This window comes from Lycium barbarum, chromosome 6 (genome assembly GCF_019175385.1).
Source record: "Lycium barbarum isolate Lr01 chromosome 6, ASM1917538v2, whole genome shotgun sequence".
NCBI lineage: Eukaryota > Viridiplantae > Streptophyta > Magnoliopsida > Solanales > Solanaceae > Lycium > Lycium barbarum.
Genome location: NC_083342.1, coordinates 127,912,178 through 127,933,338, shown reverse-complemented (window position 1 = coordinate 127,933,338; position 21,161 = coordinate 127,912,178). Strand labels below are relative to the sequence as shown.

Sequence of the window (21,161 nt, the reverse complement as noted above, 5' to 3'; positions counted from 1 at the left end):
CCCACATTCTCAACTGTGCATTTGCACATGAAGCACCAGGTGACAACTGATATATGTGATCCTTCGAGTTCTCATGTTCTCGGCTGTCAGCACTGGACCCGAGCTGCGAAGCCAAGCAAATAAACACACCTTCTTGGTGCTCAGGTTATCTAATCCAATAAATGTGGATCACTCATTTAAATCAAAATAGAATTTTCTTTATCATGCATTCAAAGGTTGAAACTTGGAAGCAAAGTATGGCTGTTGAAACTTGGAAGCAAAGTTTGGCTAAGTCAAAACTGTATGAGAAAATTCTTTTTCATTTGTACTTGTACTTTTTCTGAGCGGAAGGTCTACCGGAAGCAGCCTCTCTACCCCACAGAGGTATAGGTAAGGTCTGCGTGCATCCTCCTCTTCCAGACCCCACTTGTGGGATCACACTGGGTTTGTTGGTGTGTGTGGTGGTGTAGCCATACAATTGTTTGAGATTTCATAACATTTCTGGTACGAGTATATGGTGGATATGCCCTTTCTCTCACTCTTTTTTTTTTTTTTTTTCCCCTCCCATTTTAGGAGGATTTATAGTGTTTCCACACTTCCCCTCCAGTGTGACTCGAACCCAGGACCTACCGGTCGTGGGTGGAGGTGCTTAACCACTGAGCCATCCCTTTCTCTCACTCATTTAACTGACTGATTTATGTACATGTATGCAGGAGGATAGGTATAAAAACATAGTTTACAAGTAGAAATTTAGCAAAATCAGTCACCACTAAGCAACCAGGACGTAACATCTTACTGTATGAGGGCAAACATACGACAAAATATGGAGGAACAATTGTCCATAAGTACAGTGCTTAAGCCTAATACCCCAAAAAATGGAAATTTATTGAACTATGGGCAGTTTGAATGTTCCAGTTGTCCATTGAACGGAGAACATAGTGTAGCTTATTGCCATGAACTTTGCTGCTTTAATCCATTTCCCTCTGTGGAAGGTCCATTTTGTACTTTGCATTCGAAAGAGCCTGAGTAACAATCTGCTCCTTGATGCTTTTAGGACTCTCAACCACAATGTGTATTAGTGCCAGGTAGTCCCTGAGGATCAGATGCAGTCACTAAATCAGAAAAAAGTTGTTCTTACGTAAATGCTGTTCTTACGTAAATGCTGGACTCATACTTCACTCTGTTAAAGTAAATAAATGTATTCTCTCAAAGATGACTGCGAAAAACCTCACCTGATGAATTCTATGATTCTGGAAGTAATGGCTAATCAGAATATTGGCTTTGAAACAGGATATCTAGCAACCATTTTAGCTGCTACCAAGCCAGCAGCCAAAGCCACTCCAAATAAAACATGAAGTCTCACACAGTAATACTTTGCCATAAAGATCTTTGCTTTGTCCTATAAATTGAAGTTTAGCATCATGACTCAAATAAACAGTGATTACCCAAAAAGAGAGCAAAGTAGATAACATCAGAGGATATACATTTGCACTTTCTAATTTTCCTACGTTACTCAACAATGACCAAGACAAGATTTTTGTGGAATAATAAAACAAAATCTTCACTCACCTCATGGTTCTTCTCCACATAGCTAACAACCAGTTTTCCAACTGGAATTGTTAAAGCACAAAGAATCTGGATGAGAATGATACTGGATTAGATAGTGGAACACATCTAAGTATTCAGAATTTGAAGGTTAAAAAATATAACATTAAAATTGCTGACACAAAGTCAACAAGAGGTCTCTCACAATTTAGTAGACTTCTTTAGTGTGACTACAGGGTTCAGGAAATTGGTTCTGGTTAAAACCAAATGAATAAAGCTTCCCAAAACAAGTAAGTCGCAAATAAACAGAAAGTCGCAAATAAACAGAAAATGAGAGAGAAATTAACATAATGACATCAAGAAACCAGATAAAGACTTACGATGCATGTAAATGGAAGTGTTTGAGTGAAACCGAGAAGAAGCATCCCTGAATAGAGTGTTGCGACACCCACTTTTACAGCTCTGGAACCAGCTTGAGTACCAAGCCTAACCTGAACTCAGAGGCAAAAGTACAATTGACAACTAGTTCTTCCATTTCTGCTTGAACTTGTGTTGTCTGACCTAGGTGTACTTACCAGCGGAGAAAATTTTCCCACAGCCTTATCCCCTTCTATCTGAAGTTTTGCATCAGATGAATGAGTTGTAAGTCCGGGTAAACACCCATGGTTAACAAATTCTTTCCGGTAAGGTAAGGAGACCTTGTTACCTGGTGGAAATGACTACAAAACAGGATAAGTGATGTTGTGAAACCAACAAGCGCTGATGCTGAAAGAATTGTACAAGTGATAGGGAGCTCACTGAAATGCACATTAGACCAGATTCAGTTACGCGTAAACACCTACATTATATGGGTATTAATAATAAAACAAACCTGGTGCTGCTTTGAAGCAAATAAAAGGCGGTCGTAGCAAAAGGACCAAATGCAGCAAAGCACAAGGGTTCTCCCAGACCTTGGTAACTGAACCGAAATGGCGGGCACTACAAGACAATTTATTAGAAGCAATGGGATCCAGTTATTTACATCATGATACACACGGTATAACTGAGAGGAAAGAGAGACAATTAACAATTGAACCATTAAAATATTGAATTTTCTATGCTAACCAGATTAAAAAAGTTGCTTGACGGAGTAATATCTGCAAGATCAGAAATATAGAAGATGCCACCGGACTAAATTATTTGAATTACCTGGTATATGTAACCACAAGTGATTGCAGAAGCTAATAGTAATATAGCACGTAGATTTGCAGTCTCCACAGATGTATAAGTAAGCCCCAAGAAACCAAGGGCAAGCAACAAGTAAGCAGCAATGAATGTTCCCGTGCGGCTTACACCAAAATCACAAAGCAAAGTGAGTCAACCTTAAAACTGTCATTCCAAACAATAAATATAAGGCCATATCATGACGACATTCTAAAGGCAACCTTATATAAATCACAGGAACTTCGTATTCACGAACTGAAATATGGAAGCAGTCTGAGAAAGATTGACTTTAGTTGATACATACTTTTTTTTTTTTTGGAGAAAGGTACTATTTTAGTTGATACATACTTTTCATCAGCAAAAGAGCAGACTCTAGGACATACTTGAGAGATGTTATGGACTTATCTAGTAAAATGGTTTGTTGTCCTTGTAGTCAGACCTACAAATCTAATAACTAGGATACCGGTTAGACAACTCTGATTGAAGTTTAGTTAATATATAAGTTATCCTGTTGCCTTCATGTATTCCACGGACAATGATTTCAAGGATAAGAGCTCAATCTACACATCCATATACTTGCTTTCAGAAGATTAAAATACATCATCCTATTCAACTGAAGTAAGATCAAAAAGAGAATAGAAACAAAATAAAGAAGTAATGCAATTGTCATGGTAGCGGTAGGAATTTTTACCTGCCAACAATGTTCACGACTGACTCTTTCTTGTCCTTATCCGCTCCTGTGTCAAAATCATAAACGTCGTTGCTGCCCATATTACAGAGATATTGATATAGAGTGCGAGATGTTTAACAATGGCATTATAGTCCTTAAGAGTAACATAACCATAAAAAGTAAGGCCACATGCATTATTATGAAATACGATCCTTTTAAAATAAGTCAGAACTATCCTACTATAGTGCACCAAGATAGTGTCAGGGGTGTGGCCTGGTTAATGAAGTGGGTTGAGAACCGTAAGGTCTCACGTTCAAATCCCAACACAGGAAAAACAATAGGTGACTTCTTCCCATATGTCAAAGCCTTAGTGGAAAGAGTTACTCAGTGCTTGTGCTGGTGGGAGATAGCAGGTACCTCATGGAATTAGTCGAGGTGCGCTCAAGTTACCCGGAATCCATGGTTATAAAGAAAAGTAGGTTTGTCACTCAACCATTGTCATCAATCAAGTTAGCTAGACTATCTTTAATGAAACAGAGATACACCTTACATCTCTCTCATATTTAGAAACAATCTCAAAATATACAATTCTTGCCAACATAATGTGGAATTACACATAAGGGTAGAAGAGAAACCAAAATGTAATGAAAGTAAATGAGAAGAAAAGGGGAAAAGAAAAGCAGAGGACTAGAGAAGACAAAAAAGATTTCAAGAACTAACCCCTCTAAGCTAAAAGTACTATCCCTATCCTTACTTCGTTAATTGTTGCAACAACAAGAACCTAAAAGGACTTCATGAGCGCTCTTGTTAACATGTTGATTGAAGAGGATCTGATTATATCTACATGTCATTCAATCAAGTGCTTCTTGGGCTAGATGAGCGTTGACTAGATGGTGAATGCACATCAAAGTATTTCCACCTTACCACCAAGATCAAGTAGTAAATAGAATTCTCAATGACAGTAAAGCCCACACCTTAAGTTAAGCCAAGTGATGATAAAAACTGAAGATGCCAACAGTATAAAATAACGCCTAGCAGAAAAGAGGCCTGTCTGCAAATAAGCAGCTGCACTCCCCACCTATCCATGAACAGCCAAAAAAAAAAAACAGCGAGATTTTAGAAAAATGAAATTGCAAAAGCTGTTCATTATAAGTACAGACATTTTTACTATAGTTACTCAGCAAAACAACAATACCAAAGGTATCAATTTGGAAAATCTCTTTAGATAGATCAAGTGAAAACCACTAACACCAAACCTAGATGGGCTCCAAAAAAGTAAGAACAATATGGATTTGTTGCTCAACTAAACTCACAATCAAGCTTCTAAGATATTATATAAATTGGAATCCCCTCTTTAAACTAAAGATAAAGGAATAGAAGTGAATATTTAATAAGCCTAACATTACTCTCGATTTTATGGAACAATCTCCTAATTCATTCTTTCCAAATAAAGCCAAAAAGCACCTAGCGATGACATCCTCCAAGTTGTCATCGTTTTCGTGCCAATCTTTTGAGCAACATGGTCGTGCTCTTCCAATGAAATACATAAATTTTTCGTCTATCTAGTGATCATCATCAATAATGCCTTCTTTAGATGATTCTTATGAAGTTGCAGTTATAGGCCTAGCAACTTATTTAGTTTATTCACTATGGAGATTCTGCCTCATATCTATCTGCAAATGAAACTTTTCAAATTATAAAAATCCACCAAATCTTTCTTGCTAGGAAATTTAAGCCAACATCATTAACAAGTAGCCCAGGTAGCATTTGTATAATTTGGTTTCACAAGACTAGCACTCTGCCACTCTCAATGATTTCTTGCATTTACATCTCAGTAAACACAAGAAACTAGTTAGGTTCTACCTTCAAACTATGCCATTCAAAATTCAAACAACATATCTAGTTGAAAAAGTTAAAACTCAAAAGAAGCCTCTAACACAGTTGATAACTTCAAAACTTACAGTTAGAGGAACTAGAGCTACAGAGTATATTGGTAATTTGATTGCCCTCCATATCAAAGTAGCTTTTGAGATATTTTCTTCATTTTCCTCAGAGGTAGCATCATGTTGCTGTACTCTACACATGAAGATACCTCTCAGGCTTGAATATCGTTGCTTGACTTCTTTCCATCTTAAGTTAATAGCATTGCCAGATCTTCCCGTGCATTGGAAGCAGCAGAGTGAACTTCGTGTGATGTTTGATGGTAGTGAACAAGTCCTAAAGATAAAATTCCTGTCAAGACGCATAATGTCAAGGTCAGAAAAGTTTCAATTGCTGATTAGGGATTGAACTTAAATTGTTAGCCAGACATTGTGTTAACTATTCAAAGATCAAGCCCAAAAGATGATCAACATCTGTTGGTAATCAAATGACAAGAAAATAATTTCTAGCATTTGCATATTCATCAACTGTCTAAACAACTAGTATATATTTTAAGCTAGAGACGGAAAGGAAAGGAAAGGAATCATTCATTCTTTCCATTACTAAAAACAGCATAACCTGGAGGTATCAAATAATTCAATATATTAAAATGAGTTCCCTATTGAGAATTTGAGACGATGTGTTTTGACTAATAAGATAATAAAATTATGTAATGGCTTATTTCATGGAGGTTTACAGTCATTAGGTAGCATTAGCGTAAAGTGCAACACATTCACATGTTGTATTATAAAACGTAACGCATATAAGCTACACATAAAAAAATACATCTTCAGAACATATTCATTTCGTGAATTTTGACATTTCCTAAGGTTACATGCCTTGCATTCATGCGTAGTAATATCAAATATAATGGATAGACACGATTGAATCATGTTTAAATATATCCACACGAAATGTATTCACTTCCATTTATGCATATGCAAAAATATTGATCACTTATTTATCTAAAAAATATTCGCTGTTCTAGCCACTTGTTTGCTGGTGTACCAAACATGGTGTGGATTTTCCACTCTATCAGTGGTGATTAAGATGCTCCTACCTGTAAACAAGTACCATCTCCAACTCGGGAACTAATTATGTAGAAAATGACAATTATATCTAGACTCAAGTCCTCCTTGACATTTATAAAATCACTAACATATAATGCCTTTCAAATGAATCGTACAAGTTACACTTTCTCCGTGTGCTAATCCTACTTTAAAAACTCACTTAAAGCCCTCACCTTTAATGGGATTTTTATACCGTATAGCCGCCAACCAAATTAATAGCCGAAAGATGTATATTTTTCGTATATTGATGTATGTATACATATAATATACATATTATATACACATAACTAATGTATATCATTTGTATATATGATTAGCGTTTGTAATTATTTTTGGCTGAGTGCCAAATATGTAACTATCCCTTAATTAATTACAAAAAAGAAAAAAAAAACGCAAAATCACAGCTTTGCAGTCAAAATACTCTAACTTGGAGATTAGTCTATAATACTCAAAACACTACAATAACAACAACAACATACCCAGTGAGTCCCACAATGTGGGGTCTGGGGAGGGTAGATTGTACGTAGACCTTACCCCGAGGCACTCAAAACGCTAAAGTAAGGAAAAACAAGGACAATATACTTGCCTGGAAGAAGTAGGCAGATGGATGTTTATATTGAAGGCAGAAACAAGAATTGGACCATTGAAAGTAGCTGCCAATGCCATAAGTAACTCCCAATGGCAGTTAAAGTATAAGCAGAAGTTGGGATTTTGGAAACATCAACACTGAAACTGGGAATGTAAAGATAACCAAGAACCCAGAAAAAAATAATATACCCAAGAACCAAATTATAAGCGTATCAAAATGGAGAACACAAGCCTGAATATTAGACTGTAGAAGTAACAAAGTTTATCGTATCAAGAATCAAGAATATCAAAATGGCAGCAGTTTTTATTATCTTCTGGTATGTGTTGAGACTTGAGAGGGTGTAAAAGATAAGCCTTTGCCATATCAGTTGATGAGGTGGGTCAATAAGAAAAGGACACGTCAGCTGTGAATACGCCCATGCTGGCATACTCAAAACTTGGATCTAGTTAGGTACTCACATTTTTATGTGTCTAATTGCGGAAAGTAACAAGTACTCTCCATTTATTTTAGTAGTAGTAGTTATTATGGTTAATAATTGGTTCAAAATATTTGTTATATTTAAAAAATTAATAATCTATTCGTCCACTTTTACTAACAATAGATATCAACATTTAGCTTTGAAAATCAAGAGATAATTTACCGTTTTATGCCTATTTATCCTTATTGTTACATATTCCAATTCATTTGTTCAATATTAATGACTTATAATAATTAGGGGTGATATAGTTATCATTTTATTTATCGACTCTTGAGGATGCACAAAATCAAATATGGACAAGTAAAGATGGACGAAGGGAGTCCTTACTCCAATAAATGTGAATGGAGATTATATGGTGAAAAGAAGAGTAGTATGTGATAATAAAAAAAAAAAAAAGTTAATTTAATTTAATTTTTATTTTTATTTTATATTTTTTGAAGGGGCGTGCAAAAGACAAATATGAAAAGTCATAAGAAAGTACCAAGGGAATCTTAGTAGCTCAGTTGGTTGAGTATCTGAATTTTCAGTTGGTTGGCTATCTGAATTTTCACCTTATTGGTGAGGATTCAATTTCCCACCTTGTAATCCTCTCCCCATTTTTCCTTCCCCTACCCTATGTAATAAATAAATTAAAAAAAAAAGGAAGGAAGCACCAAATAAATAAATAAATAGATGTACGAGTTCATCCAACTCAATTCGTTTAGCTCCAAATACTAATCAGTGCTTTCAAAGGCGTTTTAGGGGTGAGTCCCGGGGTTAGGCATATAAAAAATGTACTGAGGCGTCCATTTGAGGCATAACCCCGAGAACTTTTTCAAATTTGAGCCAAAATTGTTTTAAAATCTTTTTTTTAAAGTTAAATATCCAATAGCTGACTCAAAAATCTCAAATAGTAAAAAAGAAAAAAAAAATTAATTGTTTATCCTAATTTCTTAATCTTTTCTTTTTGTTGTTTACGAATAACAGATACACTTTAGAACTATGTATGCAAAGTGCAAGCTGTTGACACCTGGTTTTTGACCGTTACACAAGCTATAAAGTAAACAATATTGTCCTCCAGTTCTTACTATGCTTCCATGCTTGCATTTTCCTTCTTTATGCTTTTTCTTCAAGATTATTTTAGCATTCACCAGTTTATCTTTTTTCAAGATATTTTTTAGTTTTAGAATATTTTTTTTCCCAGTATCTCTCTAGTTTAGATATTGTTTTGAAGACTCTATTCTGGCTATTTGTATTATAATAAATGTCAATTTGTCATCTAGTTTTAAGTTTTAAAATAATAACTTTATATTATTACCATTTTTATATTTTAATTATTAGAATACAGTATCATTTTTACAACTCTAATTATGTTTCATCGGTTGTACTGCATCTTTACGACATTCATTTCAAGATTTCTTTTAATGGTTCGTGCACATTGTAGCTTGTTAATAATGGAGATATACATTTTTCTACTATTTATTTTATTTTATAATTTTAATGTATTTTTTATTTATATGTTTATTTTATTAATATATAAAACATTAAAAATTAAAAATACCCATGGGGCTTACGCCCCGAGGCTCGAGGTTTATGCATCGCCGAGGCATATGTAATACGTCTCGCCTTACGTCCATGCCTTTTAAAACATTGATGCTAATGAAGTTTGAAATCCACAAAATCAAATTAATTGGGTCAGAATTCTGAAAATTCAACTATAAAATTTCATATACTTTCATATGATGAACAAAGAGGTTTAGACCCTTATATAATTTTTTTGCATGCAAAGTTGAATACTTCAATGGAAAAATTAATATTGAAGGATGTAATTCTTTCGGTCAGTAAACCTAGTTCAGAAATATTTACAGTATTCTTTTTACTTGATCATGAGTCTAAATCCCCCCCCCCCCCCCCTTAAAAATGCAAATAAAGAAACAAAAACAAAAAAATTGAGGGGGAACGAAATAAAATTAGAGCCAGTGCTATTTGCAGAGACTTGAAATATGATGTTTTCGATTGATCAGGTATCAGACCAAATTTTATTATTACAAGCGATAGGATCTTTGTGTTGTAGCAATCATTTGAACCTTTCTATGCAATGACTCGCGCATTGACTTGAGAATTTGAACTTTGATATTTCTCTTTGACGTTCATTTAAATATCATGCAACGACTTGAGTAGTTTAACTTCTATACATTGGCATGTAAAAAGAATTTATATTATCAAGTCATGTAAAATCAATTATACAGCATTGGTATCAGAGCTATCATGAAGAAAAAAAATGCTCAAAATTCCGCATTAGTATCAGAGCTAAGTTTTAAGAGACCAAAGTCCTTTTATAACTGATTCACATATTCTACGCTACCTTTGTGTTCTAAATTGAGGATGAGATAATTTCTATCATGTTATTATAAAAAAACAAAAAGCACCAGAACTTGCATAAAAGTTTAATTATAGTGTAAATCAATGATCTTAAAAATTCAATTATAAAATTTCATATACTTTCATATGATGAACAAAGAGTTTTAGACCCTTATATAATTTTTTTGCATGCAAAGTTGAATACTTCAATGGAAAAATTAATATTGAAGAATGTAATTCTTTCGGTCATTAAACCTAGTTCAGAAATATTTACAGTATTCTTTTTACTTGATCATGAGTCTAAATCCTCCCCCCCCCCCCCCCCCTTAAAAATGCAAATAAAGAAACAAAAATAAAAAATTGAGAAGGAACGAAATAAAATTAGAGCCAGTGCTATTTGCAGAGACTTGAATTATGATGTTTTCGATTGACAAGGTATCAGACCAAATTGTATTATTACAAGCGATAGAATCTTTGTGTTGTAGCAATCATTTGAACCTTTCTATGTAATGACTCACGCATTGACTTGAGAATTTGAACTTTGATATTTCTCTTCGACGTTTATTTAAATATCGTGCAACGACTTGAGTGGTTTAACTTCTATACATTGGCATGTAAAAAGAATTTATATTATCAAGTCATGTAAAATCAATTATACAACATTGGTATCAGAGCTATCATAAAGAAAAAAATGCTCAAAATTCCTCATTGGTATCAGAGCTAAGTTTTAAGAGACCAAAGTCCTTTTATAACTGATTCACATATTCTCTACGCTACCTTTGTGTTCTAAATTGAGGATGAGATAATTTCTATCATGTTATTATAAAAACAAAAGCACCAGAACTTGCATAAAAGTAAGAGATGGAACGAAGGTACCAAATTCTTAGAGATAACAAAATAACAATGTGATCGTAAATTGATGAATTGAATACTTGAAGCCTTCCACTTGATCTTGTTAATTGCAAGTTTGCAAAAACAATTAAAGTAGAATACTAAATTATAGCAATTGCTGAAAATTAAGAGGGAAAGTGAGATAAAATGAGAGGATTGTAGTAAAAAATGATGAAATGTATGAGGTATTTATAGGTGAAAAATGGGTTAAACTGTAATTTTTTAAACTTAAAGGACAAAAATAGTTTTAAGGGGTTGAGGGGTCCTTTTTTGGGCCAACGGTTGAATTGTCAATCTTTTCGTTGGCAACGGTCACTTGGCCACTTTGTTAATTCTTTGGGGCCCACCTGCCCATTATTAATTGGAAAAAAAAAAAAAAACAAAGGAAGAGCTAACTAGTTTGAAAAAAAAACAAAGGGAGAGCTAACTAGTTTTCAAACGTTGGAAAAGGTCACTGCCCACTTTATTAATTCTGTGGGGCTCAGCTGACCAGTGACCACTAATTTTTTTTTAAAAAAAGGAGAGCTAATTAGTTTTCATTTAGTAGCAATTAAATATTAACAGATCCGACTCCTCTCCATTTTCATTGTCTCCATTTTCCCCAAGTTCTTACTTGAATAAGAGACACATTCCATGAGTTAAAATTAATGGTTAAGTTTTAATTAACTAAAGTAAGATTCTAACTATGGTTAGAATAATTAATAAATATTTCATATATTTGCTTCCAAAATTTTAAGAATCCCACAATTATAGCTACAACTATTTTATTGAGATACAATGTTTTTAAAATACTTATTATTAGTAATAAATGTAGTACTTATATTTTATTTTATTTGAAGTGGGACGGGCCGGTGCCCCGGTGGGCCATCACCCGGGCTGCTGGTGGGCTGTCCACCTTGTCCGGCCCAGCACCCTAATAAAATCCACCTAGCCCAGCCCCTTACACCTCTTAGTGGGCTTGGGCCGGGACGGGTCCGGGCTGTCCCGGCCCACTTGACACCCTTAAGTATACTTGATCATAAATTTCCTGACTTTCTTTATGCATAAATGATTTGGTATTAAAAATATATAATTAAAGCAGCATTTTCGGCAAATTAGGGTGAGCAAAAAACTTGAATTATATTTCAACATAGTTATGCACGAAACTCAAAGTTAGTGAAATGCATTTGAATGAGATCTATTTTCATTGAAATCTGTATTTGCATTGCCAAAAATCCATTAATATAAGAGATCTCATATCTCAATTCTCATTCTTATACCGGTATTTGTTGAAGAGAGAATTGCAAGAAGAGGGAATTAAGCTGCAAAAGTGAAACATTACCGTGGAGATCATACTTTTGTCATAGAAAAAAAATAAATTAAAGCTCATGACACAAATTGAAATGTAAGCGATAATTCAAGATACCATTTAGTGACTGATGTGGTATTTATCTACTTTCATCTTATAGAGATTATCCGAAAGCCATAATGAATTGGATTTTAAAAAAGAATATGTGCATGTAGTTTAGAAGAAGTAAAAAGGTACCAAGAGTTGGATAAGTTTTTGCCTTTAAATATATATTTAATATGTAGGGCAGTGGAAGAGTTTGACAACATTAATACAATGATTATTTCAACATTGATGCAGTAATTACTAAAAATAACTCCTTTCTTTGACGAGGAGAAATTAAAGAGAGCGTTTTTTTTTTTTTTTTTTTTTGCTTTTGATAGTGATAAGTTTAATACACATATCCACATTCATTATGGCAGAAGGGGAAAAGAAAAAAAAAAGATTCTTTGTCATCCTTAGTTATACCTCATTTGCGTTGGTAGAAAGAAAAGTAGTTTATGTATGTGACACTTCTTCAACACTCTTATATTGAATGAAAAGACAAATATGAAATATAATTTTCTATATTAAAAATATCTTTAATTTCTTTTCTAATTTTTTAATCCAAATAAATTAGTTTCCAAGTGTTAACCCATTTTATTAGTTTTGACATTAATAGTCTTGTATTTTTCTCTAATTTTTCACCCTTTAGGATTTTAAATCTGGTACATTTGATTTTTTGAATAAGTTGATAAAAGAGTAAATTACATGCCTTATCGTTTCTTGCAAAGTATGTGAATAAAGAAAAGAACTTACAGAAACATTGATTTTTTACATGCATATGTTTAAAAAATTTAAAACATCTACTTACATTTTAAAATATGCTTATATAAGTATCTGACTTGTTTTTTTAATTTTATTAAGAAAATATATTTTGGTGCTTTCCATAATTTTCTCCTTGCTTAAATTGGCAAAGAGAACCAACAACAACAAAGCCAATTAAATTTTATGAAATCTATTTTACCACTTCTCTCAACAGTAACAAATGATTAGTTGAAAGCGTTCACAAATATTAAAATGTTCTTCAAATTGAAAAATATATTCTCAAAACTCCGTAGATAGAAATTTCCACTACTTCTTTGTCCAGTGCATAATATGTACTTTAGGCATAACTTAAGAATTTCTTGAAGTAGAGCAGAGAGATCGAAAGTCATCCAAGATATGGTGTAAATCATATTACATATAGCTTCTATTTTATTCAAAAGAACCAGAAAACACATACCTTTCTGCAAAACTCATAAACGTACATATTAGCAACAAAAGAAAACTCATAAACGTAGTTGCTCTGCTGGCTAACTTTAGTTTCTTAATCTACTTCTGTAAATTGGTAAGAAGGTTACTTAAACATACTAACGAAATAAACACACAAAAATGAGGTGTTCATAAATCCAACAAATAAGCATTATAAGGGCAGGAGAAAAGTTTGAAACCTTAGAATTAAAACATATAAATGAATATTGAGAATTTAAGAAAAAAAAACAATAAAAATACTGATAGATTTTGAAGTGGTAGTTACTTTGCACTTGCACATAATGCTTCGACATCATTTGATCAAGTGTCTAAAGGATGTGGCGGTAGCACAATTGAAGCACATGAGTTGTCAATTGCTGAATTAAAAAATACCAGCACGAATATATTCATATTTGCACCTATAAGAAAAAAAGAAGATTGCAATATATTTCTAATGAATATATATATATATATTTAGTTGGAAAGAAAAAACATAAATTCCACTTAAGTCACAGCAGGTGGATTCTTTCCATTTTGTGTATATATAGAGGATGTCAAGGGTTCATGGGGAAGAACCCTCTCAAATTCCTCTCAAATTAAATGGAGTCTTTCCGCTTTCTAAATTAATGGGAAGAATGTGTTACTTCACTCTACGTGGTCTTTCCGAAACAACTCTTTAATTTGAGCTTTAAAGATGTTATGACTTTATTTTGTTTGTTGCTCCATTTAGTTGGTATATAGATAATATTGTAATTAGTTGTATAATAGATTGAATGAGAAGTATTAAAGAAATAATGTCAAAAAAAGGAGAAAAAAAAATAAATAGAAATGAAGGGTATAGAGAGGTGCCACATTACTTTGCTTATGCCTAGCTTTATAATATATATAGATAGTACATAAAGTTGACAATTTAGGTACAACCACTACACATTTACTAGACTAGAGCTGTCGAGTACAACACAGAATAGTCCAATTAGATGCAAGTTATAGTGATAACTAATTGTCTAAAGTACCAAACATAGTGGCCTTTAAATCCCGCCACACAAAAAAATTACCACTTGTTGAATATTTTGCATTGAATTGTATGTTTCGTAAATTACCAGTCAAGGGAAGACTCCATGATAATGGGGTTGGAATTGGACAGTGCATGCGTGTTTCTTTTTTCTCCACCCAATGTCCAATATCTGTATTGAAACCTGACTATATTCAGATTCGCGCCAATTAGAGCGCCATTAGTGGGGAAGCGCTCCCTACCAAGGATTTTTCCATACCCAAAGCTCGACCCGAGACATCTGATTAAGGGAGGAGCAGCCCCATCTGCTATACCACATCCTTTGATGATAGTGCATGCATGCTTTATATAACTTTTCTAAGCCTTTTTCGTTTAACTACGTAGTAGTACTATATAGAATATATTGTTTTTTCTTTCGTAAATATGATTTGAATTCATGACTTTTGGGTTGGGTTGTAAATTAGAAATGAATCGATGTTATCCCACCTCGGAGAAAGGAGAAGAACTTATTTGATTTAAATAAAAAAAGCACTTCTACACCAGCTTAAAAGTTGAGAAGAAGGTAAGTCTTCGAGCTATCGCGGCTGCCGTCGGTCACTAGAAGGTAAGTCTTCGAGCTATCGCGGTTGCCGTCGGTCACTTGACTTGTAAAGGACAACAATCCTTTTTTCCCCAAATTAAAACAGTATCGTGTAATCTGCATTGTTCTTGGCATCAAGTATATTGAAATTTGAAGTACCACTATTTCATTACTTTATTGAGCTTAAATTTCTTAAGAACACACAGTAATTTGCGTCGTTCTGTTTTTATTTTCTAGTTTCGAGCACGAGGGTTAACATACATGTGCTTTTAATTTTATTTTGTTGGAAAGACGATTTAATATATTAAAAACTAACCAAAGTTAGTATAGTCATTGATGCTAGATGCAGCATCTAAGTTACATACATGACCTAAATATTACATGTAGTACTTAGAGACAGTTGTAGGGAAAGTATTCCCCAACTTATCGAGTTCTAGTGTTGCTAAATCAAAAGGTGATGGTGATAATAGTTGATAGATATATTAAATTTCTTGATTTTGAATTCCTTCCTTAATCAGGCTGTTCGATACTAGGTTTTGCTCTCTAAAGCTATGCTTGATTTCTTAGACCCGTAGGGGGCTTTTCAAAGACCAGTAATCATGTAAAATAGTACTATTAAATTAAATTGGAAAGTTGGTGTTAATTCAGTTAATTATAATCTCAATTGATCATGTGTTTTAATGTGAATTGTAAATTAAAGTAAGTTGTAAGCTATAATTTCTAGAGGTAGTGATATGACATAGACCGTAGTATATGATGAAATCTATGGTTCTCACAGCCAGATAGTAGACTAATAACCAAACATTTGATTAGTTGATAATATTAGTATTACTTAGGACTTTTGAGGAATAAAATTTAAATTTCTGCGAAAAGTTTCATTAACGTAGAATTTTTGTATGTGACGGGATAAATATGAAACTTTGGTTGATTTATCTGGCTTCTATGATTTGTTGGCCATAATAGGTGGTAAAAACTACCAAACTAGAATAAGTTATGGAAGTGGAAATCTCCGGTTGAGCAGTAAAATAAGTAGAAATCGAAAAAACTCTAATGGCGAAAGTACTTTGCTGGATGAATACTAACATTGAGAGACGAAAGCTAGGGGAACGAACAAACTTATCACATTATTTAAAATTTATTTGTTTTTATCAGTCTTATTGCAAGATTGATGGACTTCACAAAGGCCAAGAGTATATTTTGCATAAAGTATTTGATCTCAGTTATAAGAATAATAATATAACAACATCATTAGGAGTTATCGTAGTGCTTTCTCAAAAAGAAAGGGAATTCATCTTATTCACAATGTATGTCTCAATTGTATTATATGATGTTAACTTTAGGTATGGATCCTAATAAAATTCTTTATTTAGTCTCTAGTTTAGATCAACCTTAAGTTAAGATGAGATCTCTATCATTCTACATTTCTACTTAAAAATTCAACTATAAAATTTCATATACTTTCATATGATGAACAAAGAGTTTTAGACCCTTATATAATTTTTTTGCATGCAAAGTTGAATACTTCAATGGAAAAATTAATATTGAAGGATGTAATTCTTTCGGTCAGTAAACCTAGTTCAGAAATATTTACAGTATTCTTTTTACTTGATCATGAGTCTAAATCCCCCCCCCCCCCCCCTTTAAAAATGCAAATAAAGAAACAAAAACAAAAAAATTGAGGGGGAACGAAATAAAATTAGAGCAGTGCTATTTGCAGAGACTTGAATTATGATGTTTTCGATTGATAAGGTATCAGACCAAATTGTATTATTACAAGTGATAGGATCTTTGTGTTGTAGCAATCATTTGAACCTTTCTATGCAATGACTCGTGCATTGACTTGAAAATTTGAACTTTGATATTTCTCTTTGACGTTTATTTAAATATCGTGCAACGACTTGAGTAGTTTAACTTCTATACATTGGCATGTAAAAAGAATTTATATTATCAAGTCATGTAAAATCAATTATACAACATTGGTATCAGAGCTATCATGAAGAAAAAAAATGCTCAAAATTCCGCATTGGTATCAGAGCTAAGTTTTAAGAGACCAAAGTCCTTTTATAACTGATTCACATATTCTCTACGCTACCTTTGTGTTCTAAATTGAGGATGAGATAATTTCTATCATGTTATTATAAAAACAAAAAGCACCAGAACTTGCATAAAAGTTTAATTATAGTGTAAATCAATGATCTTCCAAAATAACAACAATTCTCAAAAGTCAATTTTCTCAGCGGAGAAAAACAAATATGAAAATCAGCTGGGTTGAAAACCAGTTGTTAGCCAAAAAAAATTATTTTTTTTTAACTTGATTAAATCTGAGAAAATTAAATTTGATGAATATGATAATATCATTCATGAGGGCTATTAACGAATGACATATTTTCTCAAATTTGTACATCTTAAGGGTATATTTGGCTTTTCACTAATTAATAAGCTAATTAGGTTAATTGGGTGTTCCAGTTAAATTAAGGACATATTTGGACTAACTATTGAACTATGAAGGCATATGTTAGCTAAACTATTAACGAATTATAACATATCTGCTCAATTTCAGATACTTTAACGTCATATTTGGACCAATATTTAAATTAATAACGATCAAATATACAGAATAACATGAGATCATTATTTTCCCTTTGTTAATTGTTTACCTCCTTCGTATAACTATTACTTTGATATTAAGTTTGTTCTTGTTTTACAAAGTTACCCTTTTGAAAAACTTTTTCAGATTTCTTTTTTAAAATTTTTCAATAGAAATTTTGCAACTTAGCTAAAAGTAAAATATCTTGTCATTTTGGCCCAATTCTCAACTTCTTATATACTAGTTAATAGACCCGCGCTTCGCTCGGCGAGACATTTTTTTAATAAATTTAATTATAAATATTTATAATATTAAAATAAAAATAAATATATAAATCATATACCAATATCTATCTATTGGTCCCAGCAAATCGAGAGAAAATTCAAACTAAAACTATAAATCAAATGTCTAAGGATAAAAATACATAAAGAACAAATAAAAAGTTAATGAAAAGTTCTTTTAATTGATTTTTTTCTTTTCTTGTGGACGTTCCTTCCTATTTTAGTGTTGTTCATAAATAATACTGTTAGTTATTCAAATTATGATAGTATTTATTAGTGGCAGTAAATAGAAGTAAATGTTATCATAATTTAGGCTTTTGGTATTCTTCGTTAATTTCGTTTCATAAATAATACAAATAATAACAATTAGTAACTATACTTTGGGGGAATTCTTTAAACTAAAGTACGTGAAATTATGTTCTTTACTTTACTGGGATAAAATAATTTAAGTCCCTAAAATTTGAAGTATTGCTAAAGGCTGAGTCAAGCGGGGACTTGACTGCGACACAGTGAGCGAACCTCAGACAAAAACTTGAGCGTGAAAAGTCATCCTTGTGATCACAAACTGAACTTTATCCCTGTTACTCTAAATAAATAACTCAGCACTCAACCAAGTGCGGAATAAAAATTTAGTAAAACATAAATAAATTTGTTATTCTGAGGAACATACCACACAACCTTTTAGTCAATCATTTTTTTTTTACCCTCTACTGAATTTCTTGGTGTTTTTATTAGTTACATTCTTAAGTATTTCATTAAGTCGTAATGTTTTTTAAATGTTCCAGAATTAAAGAAAAACATACTTTCCTAAGGTAGTTTTTTATTCTCACAAGCTACTCATTTATGCATTTATTTCCACCACAGATTCTTTCCGGATGTAACAAAATAGAGCAGAGACATTACCACACTTTTTACTTAAGTAAAGCATGATCAAATTTAAATTTCTTTTTCAGGAGACTCCTCTAAGGAGAGAGTTTGCTTTACCTAACTCCCTTTTTGATAACAAGAAAAAGAAAGGACTTAAATATATGGTGGGACCATAATCCTTAAACACCACATTTCAACCGACGAAATTAAAGCTTAAAGTACTAATATACAAGTTAAGTATATATATCCATCATTCTGATATGAATAATAATGGATCGTAACAACAATACATTTTCTCCTATTCACAACAGATTTTCATAAACTCGACATGTATGCAATATACATTAGGAAATTCTCTCATAAATTATCCAACAATATGACTTCGGTTACGTCTCCTATTTCTTCTTAACTTGTCATCAATTTCAACCTTTTTATATATAACTATCAACAATAATATAATAAAGAAAATTAAAATCTTCACTAAATAAGTATTATTGTTGCCACCACCAATCCTTCAATGTTGATAGTTTGATGTTTGTAGAATGATGATTCTTCATGACTCTTCAATGTATAGTCACTTCTATTCATCTATCTTGAATTTCCATGAATCCTTCAGGATGCACAACTGCAACATGTCATGATAATGAAATACAATCAGACATTCAGTGGCGATGTAGCATGATAGGTGTGGGTTCAATTAAACCCCTAACTTTCGATGAGGAGCATAAATTTATGTGTAAAAATTTATTAAAATTGCAATAGATAGAAGACATGAACGCATATCTTTTAAAATATAACGGGTTCAAACTAAGAATTTTAAAAGGTTGAACCCATAGGGTTGAAATCTTGGATCCGCCTCTCCATGCATTTAAAATCATTCCGGGCAAATCAAGTGAAAAAGAAAAAACTAATTGAAGAGCGTTTACCTGGGATAGAAACGACACACAAAGAAGAAATTGTAACTGGAAGCTAATTATGTAGCCAAGGGGAAGATATTGACAATTTTTTCTCAAGCTTTTACTTGTTTTGATCGCATGCTTCAATGTCTGTTTATTCACTTCTCATATATATAAAGAGAGAACTTTTTTTGCACACATTGTTTATCATATGGCCAACTAATTAGTAAAATTGGCTGAAGTTCGGGCAACATCGACAACAATATTTCATGAAGTGGTTTTCGAGAACACATAAAAAGGAAAAAAATAAACCTAATCGAAGAGCGTTCATCGAGATAGAAAAGGCACACCAATAATTTTTTACAAAATTGCAAAATAAAAAGGAAAATACTAATACCGCGTATGAAAAATGTTAGTATAGGAACCAAAATCGATAAACATGGGAAAATAAACTACCGAATATTCTGCTCTATTACGTACCTAAAATTGAAGATGACGGAGAAGAAGGGGAACTCCAAAGTTAACGGAGGATGTGAAGGTTATATACCGTAAAAAGATTACAAAACCATAGGCACAAGTAAAAAAATTTAACAAAAAAAAATGGAATAGAAAATCAAGCAAAATATAAAAAATATTGAAGATCAGAAGGAATGAATTTTAACTGTGGCAAGGGGAGGAGAAAGAGGGAAAAGGAAGGTAGTATAAGCGGAACAAAAAGATGAGGCCTACGGAGGAAGAATAAGAAACCGAAACAGCTGACTTTATTGTAAACAAATTAATGTAGCAATCAATATGTAGTCGTGGGCTGAATTAGAAGGTTGCTTTGTTTGTGGGCTGACTTTTGCCAAAGGAGTATTTAATTTATTAAACTTTTGTTTTGTTAATCTAATTAATTAAGTAGTAGATTATGTAGAGAAGTGTAGGAAAAAAATGCCAAAAAAAAAAGATAAAAATATAAATAGCAATGGAGGTCATAGAGAGGTGTCATATCACTTTATTCATGCCTAATTTTATATTATATATAGATTATAACCGTATGGGTAATATTTCATTAATTTTATACTGTACATTCTTAATGGTTTGGGTTTGTTTAGTTGCGAAAAAAAAATAGAGTTGAAGAACGCTGTTATTAGATTTTTTTTAAGCTTGGAAAATACTTGTTGAAGACGATAAAACGGTTCTATTAATTTCTGAAGGTTTAGGTTGAATCAACTATTAAAAAGAATTGGGATTGATATTAGAAAGTTGTATATCAATTTCGGAGTCAATTAGCTAGAGTTGATTTGAATTAATTTTAAAGAAAAAAACTTTTGTTCTGTTCATTTTTTTCGATTCACCCTTTTTCATTTTTACCAAATTTTTATAAGTATTTCCTTTTACCAAATTTCGTAAAATTCTATATATTAGTCTCTAAACCCATCCTTCAAATTCCCCAACATCCCTTCCACGAATAGATTAGTAAGATTTATATTTAACCAAGGGTCAAATAATTTTTGTACATGATCTAATCAAGGGTCATATTTGCTCTTTTATGACTTCATGTTTAAAAGAGCTCCATAAATAGAGCAATCTTAAATCATATTTATTCTAGAAGAATTTGGATACATATAAGTACGTACGGGTGTACATGGACCGGGTTAGTTCGGATTTTTTA

The 21,161-nt window shown here is 32.5% G+C and overlaps 1 protein-coding gene and 1 long non-coding RNA gene across 2 annotated transcripts; both read right to left on the bottom strand.

Annotated features, from left to right (window-relative positions):
- Positions 1-703: 703 nt before the first annotated feature.
- Positions 704-7,297, bottom strand: LOC132598810 (2-carboxy-1,4-naphthoquinone phytyltransferase, chloroplastic). Its single transcript, XM_060311909.1, has 12 exons — positions 6,974-7,297; positions 5,359-5,629; positions 4,372-4,475; positions 3,419-3,490; positions 2,713-2,851; positions 2,396-2,502; positions 2,231-2,321; positions 2,100-2,138; positions 1,905-2,015; positions 1,549-1,614; positions 1,212-1,378; positions 704-1,071 (listed from the first exon to the last, which is right to left on the bottom strand). Exons 1-11 carry the CDS (start codon positions 7,051-7,053, stop codon positions 1,247-1,249), a joined length of 1,212 nt encoding a protein of 403 aa, XP_060167892.1. The 5' UTR covers positions 7,054-7,297; the 3' UTR covers positions 704-1,071; positions 1,212-1,246.
- An 11,587-nt stretch (positions 7,298-18,884) lies between these two features.
- Positions 18,885-20,286, bottom strand: LOC132600182 (uncharacterized). The gene is made up of 2 exons (XR_009567153.1): positions 19,988-20,286; positions 18,885-19,236 (listed from the first exon to the last, which is right to left on the bottom strand). It is a non-coding gene; the product is annotated as an uncharacterized LOC132600182 (long non-coding RNA).
- Positions 20,287-21,161: the final 875 nt, after the last annotated feature.